This window comes from Neovison vison, chromosome 14, assembly GCF_020171115.1.
Source record: "Neovison vison isolate M4711 chromosome 14, ASM_NN_V1, whole genome shotgun sequence".
NCBI classification, from domain to species: domain Eukaryota; kingdom Metazoa; phylum Chordata; class Mammalia; order Carnivora; family Mustelidae; genus Neogale; species Neogale vison.
The window spans coordinates 9,812,010-9,831,588 of record NC_058104.1 but is presented as its reverse complement, the minus strand read 5'-3'; the positions used below and the strand labels follow the sequence as shown (position 1 = coordinate 9,831,588).

Below are 19,579 nucleotides of genomic sequence, written 5' to 3'. Positions count from 1 at the left end.
AGTGAGTGGGTCTGGAGGTGTAGAACTAAAGACTGAAACATGAGGGTCACTGTGGGCTATGTCCAAGGAGCCTTGATCTGTGCAGCAGAGGCAACATTCAGAATCACTGGGCACCTGGGATTCTAGATCAAAAAGGATTGGTCAGGTTGAGGTATGGAATCAGACAGTGGCCAAGAGGGGAACCCAGGGCTCGGGCAAAGAGAGGGGAGAAACGACAGGCTCAATCCTGGCTGAAACAAGGTTCTGATGATCCCTTCAGCCTCCCCTCCAGCCATTCCTCCCTGAAGCCAGAGCTCTGCACAAGCCAAACACCCCATGTCCCTTGAAAGTGGCAGCAAGAGAGGCAGAGAATAAGGCATAAAGAACCTGGCTCCTTGCGGGCCTGGGGGACCCACTTGGGGTGAGGCAGACCCAGCGTTCCCCAGGAATTCACCTTCTGGAGGCTCAGTGACCGTAATCTGCCTACCCACTGGGACAGGGGAGAGTTGGGCAGTGCAGTCTTAATATTGGGGGGAGTTAGGGATCTCGTCACTGACAGCAACATCTGCCAGTGACCAGACAGGGTCTGTAGCCACAATGGATAAGCACCAATCACGTTCCAGGCATAATGCTCTTAAACCTCGTGACAAACTTGCAAAGGGAACACCGTTCACTGTGTTCCAGGTGAAGACACGGTGACCCTGGGAAATCTGAGTGACGTGTGAGGTCACAGAGCGGGTGCGCCTGGCAGGACTTGACCCCAGATCTATCTGATATCAAAGTCATGGTCAGACTGTGGTTGTTCTGCCAGTCCCTGTACAGATCAGCCCATAAGCCTGGGCACCAGGGAAGGATATCTCTCAGGGAAGACTCTGCTCTCCACTGTTCCGTCCACCGTGGGGGGCCTGGCCTCTGTGTGTGTGTGTGTGTGTGTGTGTGTGTGTGTGTATGGGGTGGGGATTGGTTCCTGGCTCTGTGATCTCCCTCAGAGGGTGATTGAGGTCTGGCTGGAGCCATAGGTGACCAGCTAGGGAAGGAAGCCCTGTTTGCAGGTTCATTTGTGGGAGAGGGCATGTGGGGGCTTTAAAAAGCGGGCCACCCCTGCCCCCCAGCTTCTGATTGACCCCACCCCAAGCCAGGCTGGGGTGGAAGCTGCTGGATGCCAGGCAACCCAGCTAATTGCTAAGCGAGGGCAGCAGGGTGTGGCTTGCCATAATTACAGTTTGCTCTGTGGCCGCTGGCCCGGTTCACAGGAGAGGGCGTGAGGAAGCTCCAAGCAGCAGAAAGCACACATTAGTACAGCAAATTGGGCCTGTTTGGCAGCCTCTGGGCCCCGGGGAGGGCTCGGAGCCCCAGGACTGTCGGAGCCACCATCGACTGCCGGGATGCCCCATGTCTCAGCGGAGGGCCCGTTCGCATCCACCTGTTCAGCTCCCAGGTAGCCCCCGGGGGTATGGGGTGTAAGCTTCACAGTGGCACCCTGACCCAGCCCTTCCCTGCTCCAGGCCTCAGTTTCCCGATCTGTCTAATGGAATAAGGGCTGCCCACCTCTCTGTGAACCAGGGGGCCTGGCTTCTCATCCCTGCTCTGGTCCCTTTCTAAACTCAGGCCACTGAGCTGTGGAAAGACCGTGAGTGACCACCTGCCGTACTGAATGGCCCCAGGTGAACTTTCTGGAAAGGCTTTCTGGGCTCACATACTTTCTGAGGGATAGAGTCCCTCCAGACTGGCTCTGAATTCCGGCTCCTCTACCTACCAGCTCCGTGACCTTGGACCATGTTCTGCGCTCCCCCGAGCTGGGAGTGACAGTCACAGACTGTGCCTGCAAATTCTTTGGCTCATTCCATCAAGAGGCAGGGTCTATGCGGGTCTCCTTGCCATTGGGTGGGCTTTGATGACTGCTTTGCCCAAGAGGGTATCATAAAAGTGTCATTCTGGGACTTCTGAGCTTAGATTGCTAGAAGCCAAGGGCTTCTACCTTATCTGCGGGAACAGCGGCGCTGGCGTCCCGCGCCACCATGCAGAAATCTAAGGGCTGTGACTCTGAGTCTTGGCAAGCCTAGACACCAAACACATGAGCAGTCCAGCCTTGTATGGTTCTGGCACTGGCCTTCCCCAGCCTTGACATCTTCCCAGCTGTGGCCTCAGACCTTACGAAGCAGTCATCAACTACCCTCGCTCTGTCTTTCCTGAATTTCTGACCCACAGAAACTGGGAGCGCACCACTGTAATTTGGGGCGATTCTTTACATAATAATAGCTAATAGCCCCAAGGATGGGGTTTAAGTGGGGTCACAGAGGGAAAGTTCTTCCCAATGGGCCAAGGTTGGAGAAGGGTGGTAAGCCTCACTGCTGACACCGGGAGGAGGGAAGATGGAGGCTGCAGAACTGAGGGCTGGTCCCGCCTGGGTGCATGTAGAGGCCTTGGCCCAGCTGGTAAACTGACAAAGCTGCCACAGTGATGCTCCCCAATCAGGCTGCTTCTCTCCAGCTGAGAGCCCCGAGCCCCTCTGCCGTGATTCCTATGACTACATGCTGCTGTCCTCCAAAAAGCACCCTTCCTGAAGCATAGGGCTAGGAACAAGCTTAGCTCTTCTATTGTTTGTGGTAGTCAGTGCAAGGTAGCACAGTCACCTCCCTGGATTGAAGACTTAGACCTCTATTAATGCAGCCCAAGGATTGGTTCACTTTTATAACCACATGTCTCGGTTGAGCTGACTATGAACCACAATCCCTAGCTTGTTCCTGGGCTGTTGAGACCCCGCAACAACCCAGCCCAAGCGGGTGCTCAGTCCCACCTGCCTTGTGGCTACTTTGGCTGGGAAGATGTTAACACCATCCTTCTCTGGGTGCGTAATACTGCACTGAGAGCCCCACACTCTCATGGCTGGACCCCTGAGCTCTCTCCGTTGTAGAAGGTCACCACGCCAACCCTGTCCACCTCGGGGGCCACTTGGGTCTGAGAAAGGAGATGTGAGCACATGGGAAGAGTCTTCTGCAAGCAGGGGGTCAGGAGGTCTGGGTTCTGATACTCGCTTCTCACCATCCCCCCCACCATCACATGCTCAGTAATGAAATCAGAGAGTGGGCAGAGGGGTGCTCCCCCCACCCCCCACTGTCAGAGACGCTCCAAACAAGCTCTAGGAGGCAGGGCCCCACAGTACGAGAGAAGCCCATTCTTCTGGAGGCTCACCCTCTCCACTCAGAATTTGGAAGGGGCTACTGCGTGCCCCTTCTGGCCTGTCCAAGGCAGCAGGGTTCCATGGGCTTCCCCATCCCTACTCCCGGGTGACCAGGGCCAGAGCTCGGCTCAGGCCAGAGCAGCCCACCACCCTGTAGTTAATATTGCAGGCAAAACCCAGGCTTAGAGCCAATTAGTTGTTTCCCCTCTCTTACCCCAAAGGAAATTGCCTTTTGCACTGTCAACTCCCTAATTACCAGAGGGGATGACCGAGATTTTGAAGACAATTAAGGGGAGGTCTGTCTTTTCCCAAACTCCCTGGTGTCCCCTCCTCTCCAGGCCCGCCCCTGTCTGGAGCCTTCCTCTAATTTGGAGCCACTTAGAAAAGACAGGGAAACCTTTAAAGCGAGGAGGAATGTCTCCGGAATGCCTCCTGCCTGGTTTATAGCTGTAGCCGGGCGGAGGGGGGAGAAGGGGGTGCTGGCAAACACGCTCGCTCTGCTGAAGCATGAATGCTGAATCCTGTTCAAGGGGCCTGTGGCCACAGCATCCTGCTGTAAAAAGAGCTGTGGTGTATGATGGTTGAAGAGAGACAAAGGAGCTAGGATCCCTCTGCCCATTGGGCCAGGAGACACCCAAAACCAGAAGAGGGAGCCTCCAAGCCAGGTCTGGGAAGTCTTTGCCTGGTCCTGCTCGGGTCACCTCTGGATGGTTCAGCCACCATTTCTGAGCCGCCCTGGTCCCTCTGCTCCCCTCTCCTGCCTGAACCTGGCCCCTCACATATCCAGACAGTTCTGTGGGTCCTCTGGGACGTGCCATACATCCGCCCTCTCCTTGCGCACTGGAAGCAGTGACAGCTTCCATTTTGTCCCCATCCTCGAGTCCCAGCTTAATGGACTCCAGCCCCTCGTGACTTCTCTGAATGGGTAATGGCACTCTGTCCCTTCGCTCTTGAAACCGTACCTGTTTTTTTTCCCCTCAATGCTCAGCACTCTTAAGTACTCCATAAATATTTGATGAATGAGTGAATAAACCCAGCCTACCTTGTCTGACTGTGTTACTAAAATAATTCAAACCCAGGGATTTGTCAAGGATGAGTTTTTAGTCCCCCAGAACACCAGGGTGGGGCCACAGTAGGTAATGGATGAACATTTGCCAATTTTGAGTTGCCTTTGCTTGGGGGAGGTGGCGAGCTCCCCATCACAGGTGGTGTGCAAGCAAGAACCACTCGAGGGAGTCTGCAAAGGACACTCAGGCTCTAGTAGGGCGAGGTGGGCTGCACTCAGGGGGCCAATGGATTCCGCTCTGAGATCCTTCTAGCTAGAAAGTCTATGACAGTGATTCCCCACATGGAAAGTTATTTATGAAAAAACCCCTGGGGGCCTGATTTACTGAGGCTCCTCTGTGCTCCTAGTGGCCAGGTGGCTAGAGGCCAAGCAGCAATGATGATAAGGCCCCAAGGCCAAGGGAAAGGCAGGTAATAGCTGGTCTACAGAATGGAGGTCAGAGAGAAGCAGTGATTCCAGTGGGAGAAGAAAGGGAAGAGAAATCAGGGAAGGCTTCTGGGAGGAGGTGAGAGGTGATAGAAAATGGGAGAATGGAGGCGTGGTTGGGGTGGGGGAACGTGCTCCGTGGTCAAAGGTTTGGAGGAAGGAGATTTTTCAAATCACTGGAAAAATTGTGAAAGTCAAGGAGGTGGCCGGCTGGGATGGGGGCCGGGGAGGCAGAGGACAGCCTGCTGACAGAGGAGAGTTAGAAGGGAGAGTTAGGGGTGAGGAGGAACAGGCGTGGTCACCTGGACCACGTTGCCTTCTTGTGTGGGTGACAGCGGTCACCCTGCAAGGGGGAAAGCCATGTCCAAAGGCAGCTGATGTCTTTCAAGCTCTCTTCCAGGTCTGGTGACCCCTGGGAGCTCACGTTGCCCTCTAGAAAATGGGATGCTCTCCACGAGGGGCTTGGTACGCCTCTGAGTTCCTCAGACCAGCTTGAAATTCCAGCTGGGAAGCTACTTACTCCCAGAAGGCCCCTGGCTGAGAGCACAGACCCCTCAGGGTTCTCTGTGACCCTGGAGCTGGCCGCCACCCTGCAGTCCGCAGAGCCAAACAGTGTGACCCAGCAATGACAACAGACTCCGCAGCCGCACCTGGCTGACGGGGCTGCAGGTTTTGTCAGTGTGGCCGATCTGCCTTCCAAAGCCCTTGACCCCAGAGGCCACCTCCTTTTCCTGGCGCTTGCCCTGCTCGGGGCCGCTGCAGGCTCCCCCTGCCTCACCCCTGCTCGCCCCAGGGACAAATGTTCTCCGTCTCTCCCGTGAGTTTTCACAGTCTCTGTTGAGTTTTTTGGATCAGCTCTCCCTGCTCCTGTAGCTCTCCCCTGCTTGTAGAAGGAGGCCAGGGAAGGAAAGCATCAGGACTGGTTGGCTAAGCACTTGGTCCCCGCCTCTCACCGGCATCCCCTTTTGGATTTCCTTCCATCCGGCAGGCTGGGAGGCTCTCCGCCTATTTGGGACTGTCCTGAGCTCTCCGGAGCCCCTCTGTGGGTTAGAGGCCCCGGTGGTGATCCCCAGAGACAAGAGCTGATCGTGAGGGCCCTCCGGCCAACAGGAAGCAGGTGTTAAAGCCCCAGATGGCGAATGTCTCCCCATTCAGCAAGCCCGGAGCCAGGAGGCCCCCAGGCCAGGCTCATGGATCAGGCCGGGAAAGGCGGCTCTCCAAAGCCAACGTGGACAGTGGGCCACCTGCTCAGGGTGGAAGATTCCATCACAGGTCCCAGCGAAGTCAGGAAGGTGAGCATCAGGATGGGCAGAACCTTCCAGAAACTCCCTTTCTGGAATCACTAGAAAGACTCATCCTGGCACTTGCACTCATCAGCCTTGGATGGGTGATGTCACCCACGTGAGCCTCAGTTTCATCCCCAGGAAAATGGGGTGAGGATTCGCTGTGAGGTCACACGTTTTAGAACATGGCCTGACCTTCTGTGTTGTATGAAAGCTAGCTACTCCGCTTATTGTCACCATCACATTCCCTGCCCCCAGGCTGGGATCAGCCGTCCTGGGGCCCGGAGGCCTGGAGACCAGCTCCAGGAACAGTTAAGCTATGCAGGGCCTGGAGACTGGTGGGCTTACTGCCTGAGCCCCGTGCTACCGGCGCTGGCGGCCGATCAGACATTGGGGGGCCTCACATGGGAGCCCATTTGGCCAGACGGCCTGGGGAGGGTGGCGCAACAGACCCACGGGGCCTGCCAGGGGCAGGTGCGGACTTGGCTTGGCACATCTCCTGGAGAATTCTTGGGCTGTGTCAGGCCTGGTAGGGACAGGCCCCAGCCAGGGGTACGTGCAGCCAGCGTGGAATAAGGGATCCGATTGTCCAATTCTCCCTCTTTGGGGTCACGTTCACGTTTCTTTGGTCTGCCTCTTTGCCTTCTCAGCTCCTCAGACATCGTCAATGGCCCAGGGCTGGAGGGGGCCATGGTCGCCCCAGTAACCAACCACAAGGCAGTAGTCGAGTTGCCTGAGGGGTCTTGTGGGTCAGGCTGGTGCAGAAACCCTCTCCCCGAGCTGACTGGGGGTGACATGTGCTTGCACTTCTCACGGGAGGACAGTGGCCCACTCAAGAGTCACAGAGCTCAAGGGGTCGGGCCATGTTGCAGCCTTGAATGCTCCCACCAGGGTGGCTGGCCCTGCCTTGGAAGCTCTCCTGACCTCAAATGGCCCAAGGCCAAGTCCTCCCGGCGGGTTCTAGGCCTCAACATACTGTGTGTTCTCTGCCAAGTGCCCCTTCCTGGGCCTTTGTCCCTTGGGTGCAGAGATCCGGTTGGCCCAGTACGGGCGGAGATCCTGCGGTTTGGACGGTATCTGGACCCCACCCACTCCGAATGGCCCCAAACAGGTGCCTGGCAGGGAGGGCGCCATCCTGTCCTTTGTCACCCTCCTAGCTATTGTCTGGACCCAGAGCGCTATTTAAAGAGCCGTCCCTGAGAACCTCCAGCCCTGCTGCGCCGAGGGAGCTCTCTAGACCATGGTATGCTGGGGCTTCCTTGCCTCCTGACCCTGACCTCCTTCCTCTGACCTCATCCTGTGACCTTGACTTCTTGCGTGATTCTGACCTTCATCTCATGCCTGAACTCACCCTGACCTTGACCTTGCTCCTCTGACATCCTTGAACTTGACCTGATGTTGTCCCTAGTCCTGACCTTTTTCTTCACCCTTGATGTTACCCCTGCACCTGGCTTACCCTGGACTGTCCTTAACGGGTGGTCAGTCCATCCATGTACGTCCTGATCTGCGTCTCTGCTTCCTGGACTCGGTGGGGGCTGCTGAGGTGAAGCGGTGTGGGGTTGGGGGGGGGATAGGAACAAAGAAGAAGGGGGTAGAAGGAGACAGAGTGGGCTAAGCTTAGAGGTTTCATAGCAGAAGCAGGACTCTGGTCGCATCGAGAGGACATGGTTCCTGGGGGCCCGGGGTTGATATTCCAGGATAGCCTGGGACCTACACAGACTGGCATGGAACCTGCCCTGCTGCCCTCTCTTTGCCTCTGTCCCCAGCCCCTTGGGTGTCCCTGCAGGCTCTCAATGGCACGGCCCTTTCAAGTCTGTGTCTCACACCTTCACTTTCCCTCCTGGCCTGAGAACTCTGACCTGGCTGTCAAGTCTCAGTTCAGAAGCCACCTCCTCCGAGAGGTCTGCTCTGATTGCCCCAACAGCATAAGGGCTGCTCTGTGCTCTTAGTGTCTGTCCGTCCCTCCATCATTCCCCACTGATCCTCTGTCTCCGGGGAATCCCTGGGGACAAGGCAGGGCCTGATTCAGCGCTGGGTCCCCAGGACTGGGCACAGGGCCTGGCTGGAGCCCAGCAGGCACCTAATCAGTGTCCCGATGTTCTGAGGTAGACATCATCTTGGTTTTATAAATGGGGACACTGAGGCTCAGAGCAGGCTGCTAATTTCTCAGCATTGCAGGGCTGTGAGCCGCAAAGGCAGGATTAGAATTCAGATCTGGGTAACCCCCTTCTGCCCCTTTCGGAAGATTTTTATTTTTATTTATTTATTTTTTTAAGGGCACCTTGTAAAAGGCAATTTCCAAGACGGCTGGGCTGGAAACGGTCCCAGCTGGGAGAGCGGAAGGCCGCCTAGGCCCCTGGGGCTCGGGGGGGCCCCCTGGGGAATCCGCGAGAACAATCCCGGCCTCCCTCAGGGGGCTCTGGCGAGGGGTGGGGGGGTTGGCACACAGTGGAGCAGTGGCCCACAACAGGGACGCAGAAGGCTGCCCGAGCGGGGTGGGGGACACCCAGGCCGAGGGCAGGTCTGAGGAGAGAGAGGCAGACTATCCCACAGACGGAAGTGATTGTTTTTTATTAATCAGAGGGAAATGTGTATGTAATTATGTGAGATGAGCCCCGCAGGGAGGTTCCTTTCTTTATGATGTCTGAAGGGATTTATAAATATTACAGAGGCTTTACTGCACAGAGCGTCCTGCCTGCCCCCTTTCAAAGGATTAGTGGAGACAAAGCACCCAGTAAAAGCTAATTAGAAGTCAGCCGGCGGTGCAGCTCCTGAGCCCAGGAGCCGGAGGGGAAATGGGGGAGAGCGCGGTCTGGGGGGGGGGACAGGAGCGAGCTCGGGGAAGGGGAGACCACACAGGGGCCGGGGCAGTGGGGGGAAAGCAGGGGGAGCCCACGCTCCGGGGCGGGGTGGGCAGAGGCTTGGCACCACTGACATGGAGGCAGGAGGGCTGGGGGTCGGGGGACAGCCCTTGCCCCTCCGGCTCTGTGAAGCCCGGGCTGTTCTTTGCGGCCTCACAAGCCGCGGCGGAGACTCCTTGCCCACAGAAGGCCCTGGTGAGAGCTGCTGGGGGCAAAGTCCCCTCAGGAGTCTTGGGGACCCAGAACTTTCAGGGAACGCTCAAGGTTATGCTCTCAGGCCCCTGGGACCCCGTCAGCAGCAGGTGGAGTCAGGAAGGCCGGCCAGAGACTTCCGCGTGGTGGTCGCCTGCTCTCCCGGCTGTGGAGACGGGCTCTGGGCAGCCGTTTCCCGATGGAGCCGCACTCGGAGCTGGGCCCTGGGTGGGTGCTGGGGAGCCCCGAGGTGGGACGGACAGAGGGAGATGTGGCCGGACTGGGTCCTCTCTGCTATACCGCCTGGGTCCCCCCCACCAGGTCAAGAAGCTGCTGACTGGCCCATGGGGTGGGGGTCCCCAGGCTTCTGGCCTCAGGCAGGACAAAGGCCCCGCTTACGGGCCAGGTTTCTTTAGAGCCCTGTCCGTCTGCAGTGCCCCGTGGCCCAGGGTGGCCCTGTCACTCGGGGCTGGGACAGGCTGGGAGGGGCAGCATGGCACGGGGGGTGGGGGGCAGGTCGGATGCGCGGCTGACCTCGGAGGAAGGCCCTCTCACTGCCTCCCACCTGGCACTTCCCAGGCACCCAGAAGAGCCCGCAAGAGAGCGGAAGGTGGTGCCAGCTCCAATGTCTTCTCCATGTTTGATCAGTCCCAGATCCAGGAGTTCAAAGAGGTCAGTCCGTGTGCCCTCTGGGCCACCAGGAGTGTTAGCGCAATGCATGGAAAGCATCCAAGGGGCTGGCAAGGCCCGGGGTCACCCTTGGTCCCTGGGGGCGATGATGACGTCACTATCCTTAGAGCCCCCCACATTGTGCCTCTGAGCCCAGAGACATGACTTGCTGTCTTTGGGCAACCCCTACCCCTCTCTACCTGAGCCTTTGCTTGCTGCGTGACCTCAGGCGAGTCCTTCTGCTCTCTGAGCCTCAGTTTCCCTCTCCGTAAAAGGGGGTTGCCGCAGCATGAAGTGAGGGGTGGGCATGGCGCCCCCGCCGTGTGTTGGCGTGCAGCGGGAACGGAGTGGGTCTGCTAACACTGTCGTGCTGGTGCCGGGCGAGCCAGGAAACCCGCTGGCCGGAGGTTCCCCAGGCAGCGGTGTGCAGGACGACAGCCCCTTGGAGGGGGGAGGGCATGGGCTTGGGCGAGTGGGTCAGTGGCCGCTCAGTACCCCTGTCTCCACCAGGCCTTCACCATCATGGACCAGAACCGGGACGGCTTCATCGACAAGGAGGACCTGAGGGACACCTTTGCTGCCTTGGGTGGGTGACCAGCAGCTGAGGGGGCTTGAGGCTTGGGGCAGAACTGAGCCCAGGCCTTCTGGAAGGAGCGGGTACCTGGGGACAGGCCAGGACAGCAGTTGCAGTGGTATGAGGGGCTTTGGTGCCGTGGGTGGCCTGTGCCTGGAAGGTATGGTCTGGGCCTAGGACAAAGGGAAGGCAGCAGGTGCACGAATGGCCTGGCCTAGGGGCCCGGGGTGGGGAAGGGGGCCAAGAAAGCAGTGGGCAATGCTGGGAGAAGTGTCTGGACACATCCAAAGGTTCAAGGCAACCAGGTTTCAGCTGCCAGGGGAAGCTGCCCAGGGAGAGGCCTTAAGGCATGAATGGGTAGGGGGTTCAGCTCGCGGGTAGGGGGCATAACCGAGTTGTGTCCGAACTATGCTTTGAGCTCCCGGCGATGTGATTGTCCCGTGGGACCATGAGGAACCCCCAGGTGATCTCCTCCTATGGCATATGAGCTCCGAGCTCCCGGTCTTCTGGCCCCTACGCACTTCCATTTCAGCTTCTTTGGGCCTCAGTTTTCTCCTCCGTGAAATGGAGATAATCACCAACTCGCTCTTCTTTCCACGGAGGCCGAGGTGTTAGCAGGGGGGTTGGGCAGTGAGGCTGGGAGCAGCCCAGTGCTGTGGCCAAATATGTCCCCCCTCTTAAGGTCCCCCCAGCAGGTGGGCAGGGCCTGAGGGCTGAGGCGGGGGCGGGGCGGCGGGGCGGGGAGGATAGAACTGGGAGACCCTGGTCCTGAGCGCTGTTCTCCTGGACTGCCTGCGGGCAGGGTCCCCTCTGTCCCTCACTGTGCTCCTGGGTGTCCCCCCTGCCCCAGGCCGCATCAATGTAAAGAATGAGGAGCTGGAAGCCATGGTGAAGGAGGCGCCTGGACCCATCAACTTCACCGTCTTCCTGACCATGTTTGGGGAGAAGCTGAAGGGTAAGGGAGACCCCGTGTCGCCCGGGGCGGGAGGGCAGTCTGGCTCCGTGTGCAGACCCCTGGGAGAATAGGGCAGCCCCAGCTGCCAGCCCCCTGGGCCCTACCCCAGTTTCCACCTCTAGGCCAGAGCAGGAGGAGAACATCCGGGGCTGGGAGGGGACAATTTGTGTGAAGACCCTCCCCTCACCTCGAGGGGCTCAGCAGGGATAGACCCCCAACCATGACTCCCAGTTCTAACCACAGCAGCTCCCGAGCCAGGGGAGTGGGGTCAGGGCAGCGGTCCAGGCAGCTCTGTCCCTTTCTCTCTGGGCCCTGGGGAGTTACCCTCTGACCCTTAGTAGAGTTTTCCTGGGCTCGAGGCTTCCCTGGACAGAGGGAGGAGGCCATTGTGGGCAGGGGCTGTCCTGGGAGGTGACACTCCTCCCCACCGACACCCTGCCCGATGCCTGCCCTCTGATCTCAGGCCCTGCCCGAGCCCAGTCTTCAGCCCCCAGGTACAGCACTGTCTTTTTGGCCTGCCAGTTCTCATGCACGTCTTGGGCCCCAGCGATGCCCCCACGCCAACCCCACCTCACTAATCATGACCTCTGAGCTTTAGTTTCTTCATCTGTAAAATCAGGCCAATCATCAGGAGGGTTTAGCCCATAATAAGTGCTCAGTGAGGTCTCCATGTACAGTTGCACAGGCTGCTCATAAGTACACGCAGCACCCTTCGTCATTACTCCTATTCCTTGTTTCTCAGAAATCTCTCTTCTCTTGCTCCAACTGAGGAAGCCACCCCAGGCCCCCCTCAACCCCGCGCCCTGGCCTGGCCTCTTCACCCTGGCTTTCTCCCTGCCTGTATGTGCTGTTTCTAGGTACGGACCCCGAGGAGACCATCCTCCATGCCTTCAAGGTGTTTGACACTGAAGGGAAAGGTTTCGTTAAGGCTGATTTGTAAGTTTCCTCTGCCCTTTGTTTTGGTTTTTCTCTCCCCAAAGGTTCAGGTGGTCAGTGAGCTGGGTGAGGTCAGGGTCGGTTGCCGCCCAGTCTCCTACCCCACCCAGCGCTTAGCCAGCTCGGGCAGTGACTGGCCAGGAGCCAGGAGGGCACTGCCCTGCCCAGCTCAGCCATCACTTGGTGTCCCTTCCCCTCTCTGGGACCTGGTGTCCCCCATTTCTGTGTGGAAGTGTATGGGGAGTGTGGGGTCACCAGGGGTGATTTTCCCAGTGGTAGAGGTGGGCCTTGAAGGGAAACGAAGGGCTACTTAGGCTGGGGCAGGGAACATTCTAGATGCCACAACACAACTGTGAAGGAACAGGACTTCCCCAGGGAAGTCCCTTCAGAGCCTCAGAGGTCTCACCAGGCCTGTGGGTGGCCTGGAGCAGGCAAAATTTCCTCCCCAGGCACAGACTTCCTGACTGATTACTGTGATGCTTGTGGCCTTGGCCTTGAGGCCAGATTTGCTGCCCACTAGAATCATCCCATATGGGGCCGGGGGAGGTGGGCAGGAAAGGGGAGCTGGGGGGAAACCAGCAAGGTTCCGTCTTGTCCCTCACACCTTCTCACACCTTGTCCACCCCCACCCCCAAGTTGTGAGCCATATTTTCCCCAGGGCTAAGTGAGGGGTTGTTCAGGGCTCCTGCGGGCTGGGGCCCTCTCCTTCGCCCCTCCCTCAGGATCCACGGTTCCCACACCCGTCTTGGGGACCCCCGTGAGGCACTGAGGGCAACCTCTCTCCGGCACGCACCTTCACTCCCCCCAGGGCTGGGCCAGGAACACTTCTGGGACCCACTTTGGGAACCGAAAGCCCCAGCCCCGGGGCTATCGGACCTGGAAGACGTGGCTGCCTTCCAGGCAGGCCACAGAGGAGGCTCCGGCTGAAAGGGAGTCTGTGAACAGTCCCCAGCCCGGAGAGTCGGAAACTGTGACTGTCCCACAGTAACATAAATAATGGAAAATGTGCGTCGGTCCTTAGCGGGCTGGCCCCTGCGGCGCCGCGGGACACTTGGCGCTCGGGCCTGGCTCAGCCTTCTGATCCCTTCCCCACCCGCTGTGCCCTGCCAAGGGGCCCGGAGGGGACCCTCCAAGCTCAGTCCTGTGGGGCATCAGTCCCGTGGGGCTTCACCTCCTGCTGCTCCCCCAGGCCCTGGGGCCGCTGAGACCCTATCCTGTTACTGCCAGTCCTGACCTTTTGGCACCTTGGTTGTTCCCTCTATACAAGGGGCTCATAGCGCTCACTTCCTAGGGCTATGAGGAGCAAAGGAGACCTGGGCAAGGCTGTCTCCTGCCTCGGCGGAGGGCCAGCCCTTGTATTCTGGGAGGCACGGGGAAGTGTCAGTGTGAGTCGCTCCCTGGCCGAACTAGCAGGGTCCCTAGAAGAGGCTGAAGGGTCCACCTGAGGCCACACAGTCATCTGGCCGGCGTCCTCCCGGGGCATGATGCCTCCCCACCCCCTGTCCGCGCTCACCACCCCTGGGATCCGCATGTGCACCCCGGGGTCGCCCTTCCCCTCAACCTGACCCTTCCTTTCCCCTGAGCAGCATCAAAGAGAAGCTCATGACCCAGGCCGACCGGTTCAGTGAGGACGAGGTGAGTGCAGGCTTCCCAGAGCACAGCCTAGAATCTTCCTGGGGAAGGGCCCAGCCGGCCCAGGCCCTTCTCAGCAGCCCCCTTCCCGGGAGATGGCCCTTCTTCTTTAGACGGTGACTTGATGACTCCCCCTTTGACTCCTTGGGGGAGGACAGGGGTGAGTGAGGCTGGCTGCAGGCCCCTGGCCATCCCCACCTCGACCTGCAGAGAGGGGAGCCCCATTCTGCCTGACGCCTTCGGGTGGCCTCCCCCCGGCCCCGCTCCGGCCCCCTTTCGACCCAAGTCCAGGCTGACTCCCTACTCCTTCCCCAGGTCAAGCAGATGTTTGCGGCTTTCCCACCAGATGCGTGCGGTAACCTGGATTACCAGAACCTGTGTTACGTCATCACGCATGGAGAGGAGAAGGACTAGCAGGCCAGGGAACCCCCCCACACATTCAGAGGTAGCAAACTCCCTTGGTGTTTAGGGGGCGACCCCCGGTGAGCCCCCTGCAGCCAACATGTGCAAAGGAGTGTCTCCCCACGTCCCCCTGTCCCCAGCTCAGGGGCAAAGCAAGAATAAAGAATGCTAACAAGGCCTGCGTTTTCGTGATTAATGCTCCGGTTGGGGAGAAAGCGAAACATTCCTGCGTTGTTGGTTTTTCCAAAACTTTTTTTTTTTTTTTTACTTCCCCGGCTTTGCTCAAATGTTCCTGATGAGCTGGTGTTTAGAACTAATTGACAGTTTTAATGATCCCCAGCTGGACCACAGGACATGCCTTCATTTAGGAAGCTTTTACTGAGCACCTGGGGCAAACCGGGTGCCGGTCTGGGAGGGGGACACACAGAGGAGCCAACCCTGTCCCTGGGCCGTAAGGTCGTGCAGTGAGCAGGACAAGATGTGGGGTTCGAGGTTCTTCTACTTTCTTCACATCCTCATCAGCACTGCTATTTTTGTGTTTTTTTCTTTTTTATATATTTTTTTAAAGTAAGCTCTACATCCAATGTGGGACTTGAACTCACAACCCAACCCGCCTGGAGGTTGGGGGGGTGGTCAGAGCAGAGCCCGGGAGACCCGGCATCTGGGAGCTGGGCAGAGGGCAAGAAGGTGGAGACGAGGGGGCAGATCCAAGGGACGCTCAAGGAGCAGCTGGGGACTCCTTCAACAGGACCCGTGTAGCACCAACCACAAAATGAAAGGGCGTTTGTTGGACTTCACCAAAAGTAAACACTTGCCCCCAGCAGAAGACCTATTGGAAGAAGGTGAAAAGGCAAAACCCAGTATTGGGAAGAGATTTTGACAAAGATCTCATGTCCCAAATATACTTCTAAAAAAATCCTGCATCATTTATTATTTATTATTTATTTATTATTTATTATTTATTATTTATTTTAAAAATAAAATACTGGGGCACCTCGGTGGCTCAGTGGGTTAAGCCTCTGCCTTCGGCTCGGGTCATGGTCCCAGGGTCCTGGGATCGAGCCCCATGTTGGGCTCCCTGCTCAGCGGGGAGTCTGCCTCTCCCTCTCCCTCTGTCCCTCCCCTTGCTGGTGTTCACACACTCCCTATTGCTCTCAAAAATAAATAAATAAAATCTAAAAAAAAAAAAAGACTTCATGGAGAATTATTTTTTTTTTTAAATCCTACCCATCCTTAATGGAAAGTTAACTATCACGGACACACCAGGACACACAAACACACACACACACACACACACACACACACAGTGGGCTCCTGGCTGGCTCAGTCGGTAGAGCGTGCGACTCTTGATCTCAGGCTTGTGAGTTCCAGCCCCACGCTGCGGGGAGAGCTTCCTTAAAAATAAAATCTTAAAAAAAGAGAGAGAGAGACATACACAAAAGACAGCATACTTCTTTCTGTAACTTTTAAAAATGATAGCATGCTTAAAAATAACTTTTTTATTAAGATATAATGCATGTGCCATAAAATCCATCCTTTTAAAGTGGCTTTTTGTATCCTCCGAAATCTGGGTGGCTATCTCCACTGTCTGTATCCAGGACATTTTCATCACCCCTCAAAAGAAACCTGTTAGTTGGTTAAGCTGCTGCCTTCGGCTCGGGTCATGATCCCAGGGTCCTAAGATCGAGTCCCACATCGGGCTCTTTGCTTAGTGGAGAGCCTGCTTCTCTCTCTGCCTCTGCCTGCTTTCTCTCTGTCTCTCTGTCTCTCTCTCTCTCTGACAAAGAAATAAAATCTTAAAAAAAAAAATAAAGAAATCCGTTAGCAGTCACTCCTCACCCCTTTCTACTCAATCCCCAGCAAACACCAATCTACTTTCTTTTTCTATGGATCTGCCTATTCTAGACATTTCATATAAATGGAGTCATATAGTATATGGCCTTTTGTGTCTGGCTTCTTCGAATAACGTTTCCATGGTTCGTCTGTGTCGTGGTACTTTTCTCTTTATAGCTGGGTAACATTCCGTTGTATGGCTAGACCATGTTTTGTTGATGCACTCATCTCTTGATAGATAATAGGGACGTTCCCACTTTGGGGCTATTATGAGTAACACTGCTGTGAACATTCATGTGCAAGTTTTTGCGTGAACATGTTTTTTGATTCTCTTCTAAGGATGAAATTGATGGGTCATATAGTAATTCTATATTTAACTTTTCTGGGAATTGCTAAACTGCTTTTCAAAGCACTTTTTCAAAGGGAGAGCCCCATTTTATATGCCCAGTGGTAATGTTCGAGGTTCTTCTACTTTCTTCACATCCTCACCAGCACTGTTATTTTTGGTTTTTTCCTTTTTCATATTTTTAAATTTTGTGGTTTTTTTTTTTTTAAGTAAGCTCTACATCCGATGTGGGACTTGAACTCACAACCCAAGATCAAGAGTGGCATACTCCACCAACAGAGCCAGCCAGGTGCCCCACTGTTTTTGTTTTTATTTTTTAAATAGCCCTCTTAGTGGGTGTAAAGTTGCAACTCATTTTGTTTTTGATTTGCATTTCTCTAACGACTGATGAAGCTGAGCATCTTATCATGTTCTTATTGACCATTTTTATCTCTTTCTTTTTTTTTTTAATGTCTTTTCAGCTTCTTGGTTCATTTTTAAATTGGGTTATTTATCTTTTTTGTTGCTGAGCTGTAAGAGTTCTTTATATATTTTGATACTAGGCTCTTTAAATACATGATTTGCAAAAAAATGTTCTCCTGTTCTGTGGGTTGTCTTTTCACTTCCTTGATAGGGTTGTTTTTTTTTTTTTAAGATTTTATTTATTTATTTGACAGATAGAGATCACAAGTAGGCAGAGAGGCAGGCAGAGAGAGAAGAGGAGGAAGCAGGCTCCCTGCTGAGCAGAGAGCCCGACATGGGGCTCGATCCCAGGACCCCGGGATCATGACCCGAGCCGAAGGCAGAGGCTTTAACCCACTGAGCCCCCCAGGCACCCCTGATAGGGTTGTTTAATGTTCATTCTTTCTTCCAAGAGTTTCATAGTTTCAGCTTCTGCATTTAGGACATTAGGACATCTTGAGGGTTATGGAGTTGTTGTTGTCTATGGTGTGAAAAAATGCCAACAATGTGGGATCTGAAGGGCCGGACCCCAGGCTGAGGTCTGCACATGCTCTTAGACATCTCAGCCCTGTGAGTGCAGGACAGGAAAGGGAGGCACGGGGCTTGCCCAAGGTCACTTGGTGGAGCAGGGACGGGGACCCAGGCAGCCCCGCTGTACACCCACAAGCTCTATCCCACACTACCAGCCGATGCAGCAGGGTTGTGGGGGTAGGGACGGAGTTTAGGGACGAAGTTTAGGGCCACAACAAGAAGGTTCCTTTCCTTGTCCCTCACCCTCCTAAGCTCCTTGTTGCCTCTGGGGGAGGTGGGGAGAGAGGTGTGCCCATCAGCCCGGAGCTCCCTGGCGCAAGGGCAAGGTCTGCGAGCAGGGGCTGGGGAAAGCCCAAGGCCGAGGAGGAGCAGTACTCCAAAAGAGCCCTCTCTCTCCGCACAGGCCTTGCTCCTTCTGCTCTCTAAGACTTTGGCTTTCCTGGAAATCAAGATCTCTGCTGCTGAGGAACTCGTCAGACCTGTTTACGCCCTGAGGAACCAGGCCAGAGCCAAGCTGGAGGGAACAGACACCATGGGCACCTGCTGGCCCACTTCACAGCTCCGGGAGGCCCGGCTCCATGACACCGAGTTCTGTCCGCCCTGCAGTGGCCCAGCCCCACGAGGACATGGGACAGCCAGCTGGGAAGGCCAGAGGGGCTCCGTGCAGTTCAGGAGACCCTGGGGGCCCATTCACTCCTCTGCCCCTCAGACATCCGACCACTTACACCCACTCTATTCCACAGCCCCGAGAGGATCGGTAACACCAGGAACACCCAGCTCTGTCCTCAGTGGGCTCTGGCCCCACGGCATGGGAGGGAATGGGCTCTGGTGGCCTAGAGAGAAGAAGGCAGGGACAACGTGGGGGGCCAGCGGCGGCTCCAACACACTGGCTTCTGCCTCTCTCGGTGTCTCTACAGCTTAGGTGGCTCATGGCCCCTCTCCTTCCACTGAGGTTCATTGGTGATTTGACCGCCCCTGATCCAAGCCCACAACCAGCGGCCTTTAGTTTCTCGGACTTTCCATGCAGTTCTTGAGGAACACTTGGCATGGCCCCACAGGACCACCAGATGAGTCCCACTGGATCTTCCTCTACTCCAGGAAGCTGGGTTGGGGTTGAGTTTCCTGAAAGCCAGAGAGAAATCGGGAGCAGCGTGCTTGAGTGTTGATGGACTCATCATGTCTCCTGAGTTGTATCTCGGATCGCTTTTTAAGGTACAAGAACTCCTTGGGGCCTCCCTAACCTCGCCCTGTACCTCTATCCTCTTGGCTCTGGGCTCCAGCTGCACAGCCTCATTTGGCCCCTTGAGTGCCAGACACTTCTTCCTGCCACAGGGCCTTTGCATATGCTTCTCCTGCTGCCTGGCACACTCTCCCGCCTGGTACCACCCCCTCCTCTGCCCACTGGCCCCACTCAGCTTTCTCTTCTCAGTCCCGCCTCGTCTCCAGTTCCTGTCACCTGGAATGTGCCACACCTCCTCCAGCGCCTCATCATGGCACCCAGCACTTTTGCTGGGGACAAGTAAGTGGGGTTTTCCTTTCCCATAGGGCTTTAAGTCTGGGATCAGGGTGGATTCTCTCCCTCCCTGTACCTCTAGCACCCTGCACAGGGCCTGGCGCTGCAAAGACTCTAAGGAAACATTTAACCAGCTCCAGCAGGCCTGGAGAGGTGACCCAGACTGCATGAGGCCTTCGGAGGCAGCTTCTGTGGTCAGTGCTGTGGGCTCTGGGCCTTCTAGAAGACACTATGGGCCACAAGTCACAGCCAGGGTCTGCAGCATTCCCGATCCATCCCCAGGGCTGCATGGGGTCTGCCCTATCTGTCTGTGACTTAGTCTCCCCCCCAAACAGAATGGGATCCCATGGTCCCTGGAGTCTTAGGAACTCTAGCCCCCAGGGCAGCAGAGAACCCTGAGGCCGTGGGCATCCCCGGGTCCAGCTAGCTGTGTTGCACGGAAGGTGACCCATCTCGAGAGCTGGCCAGATTGGCTGTCCGGGAATTCTTGGTGGCCCCAACCTGAGCCCAGCAGGTGACAGGAAGCAAACCCAAGCACAGCCGTGGTAAGCCTTCATGTCCCCAGGGAGCTGGGTGCAGGGGGCAGGGGGGTGGATGCTGGCCCCACTCTGGCTCCCCCAGCCAGCTGGGTCTCATTGAGGGTAATTAGTCCTGGGAGCCGCCTGGATCTTGGCATCTGATTTTCCACTGTGATCCGTCAGCCCGGGCCTTCGGACAGTGGCCCCCGTAAAATCACGAGGGGGTCGCTGTTAAGAGAAA

At 56.5% G+C, this 19,579-nt stretch overlaps 1 protein-coding gene across 1 annotated transcript; it reads left to right on the top strand.

Moving 5' to 3' along the window:
- Positions 1-5,791: 5,791 nt before the first annotated feature.
- On the top strand, positions 5,792-14,722 carry MYL10 (myosin light chain 10). The gene is made up of 8 exons (XM_044233998.1): positions 5,792-5,944; positions 6,194-6,409; positions 9,568-9,660; positions 10,168-10,243; positions 11,082-11,186; positions 12,044-12,122; positions 13,709-13,757; positions 14,070-14,722. The coding sequence occupies exons 1-8, from the start codon at positions 5,792-5,794 to the stop codon at positions 14,166-14,168; spliced, it is 870 nt and encodes a 289-aa protein (XP_044089933.1). The 3' UTR covers positions 14,169-14,722.
- The last annotated feature ends 4,857 nt before the right edge of the window (positions 14,723-19,579 follow it).

Bases quoted from the DNA above. Each gene is read 5' to 3' on its own strand.
- MYL10 (XM_044233998.1), top strand. From the start codon at position 5,792: ATGTCTCCCCATTCAGCAAGCCCGGAGCCAGGAGGCCCCCAGGCCAGG. The intron at 5,945-6,193 runs GTGAGCATCAGG...CCCTGCCCCCAG, and splicing joins GTCCCAGCGAAGTCAGGAAG to GCTGGGATCAGCCGTCCTGG. The intron at 13,758-14,069 runs GTGAGTGCAGGC...CTCCTTCCCCAG, and splicing joins ACCGGTTCAGTGAGGACGAG to GTCAAGCAGATGTTTGCGGC.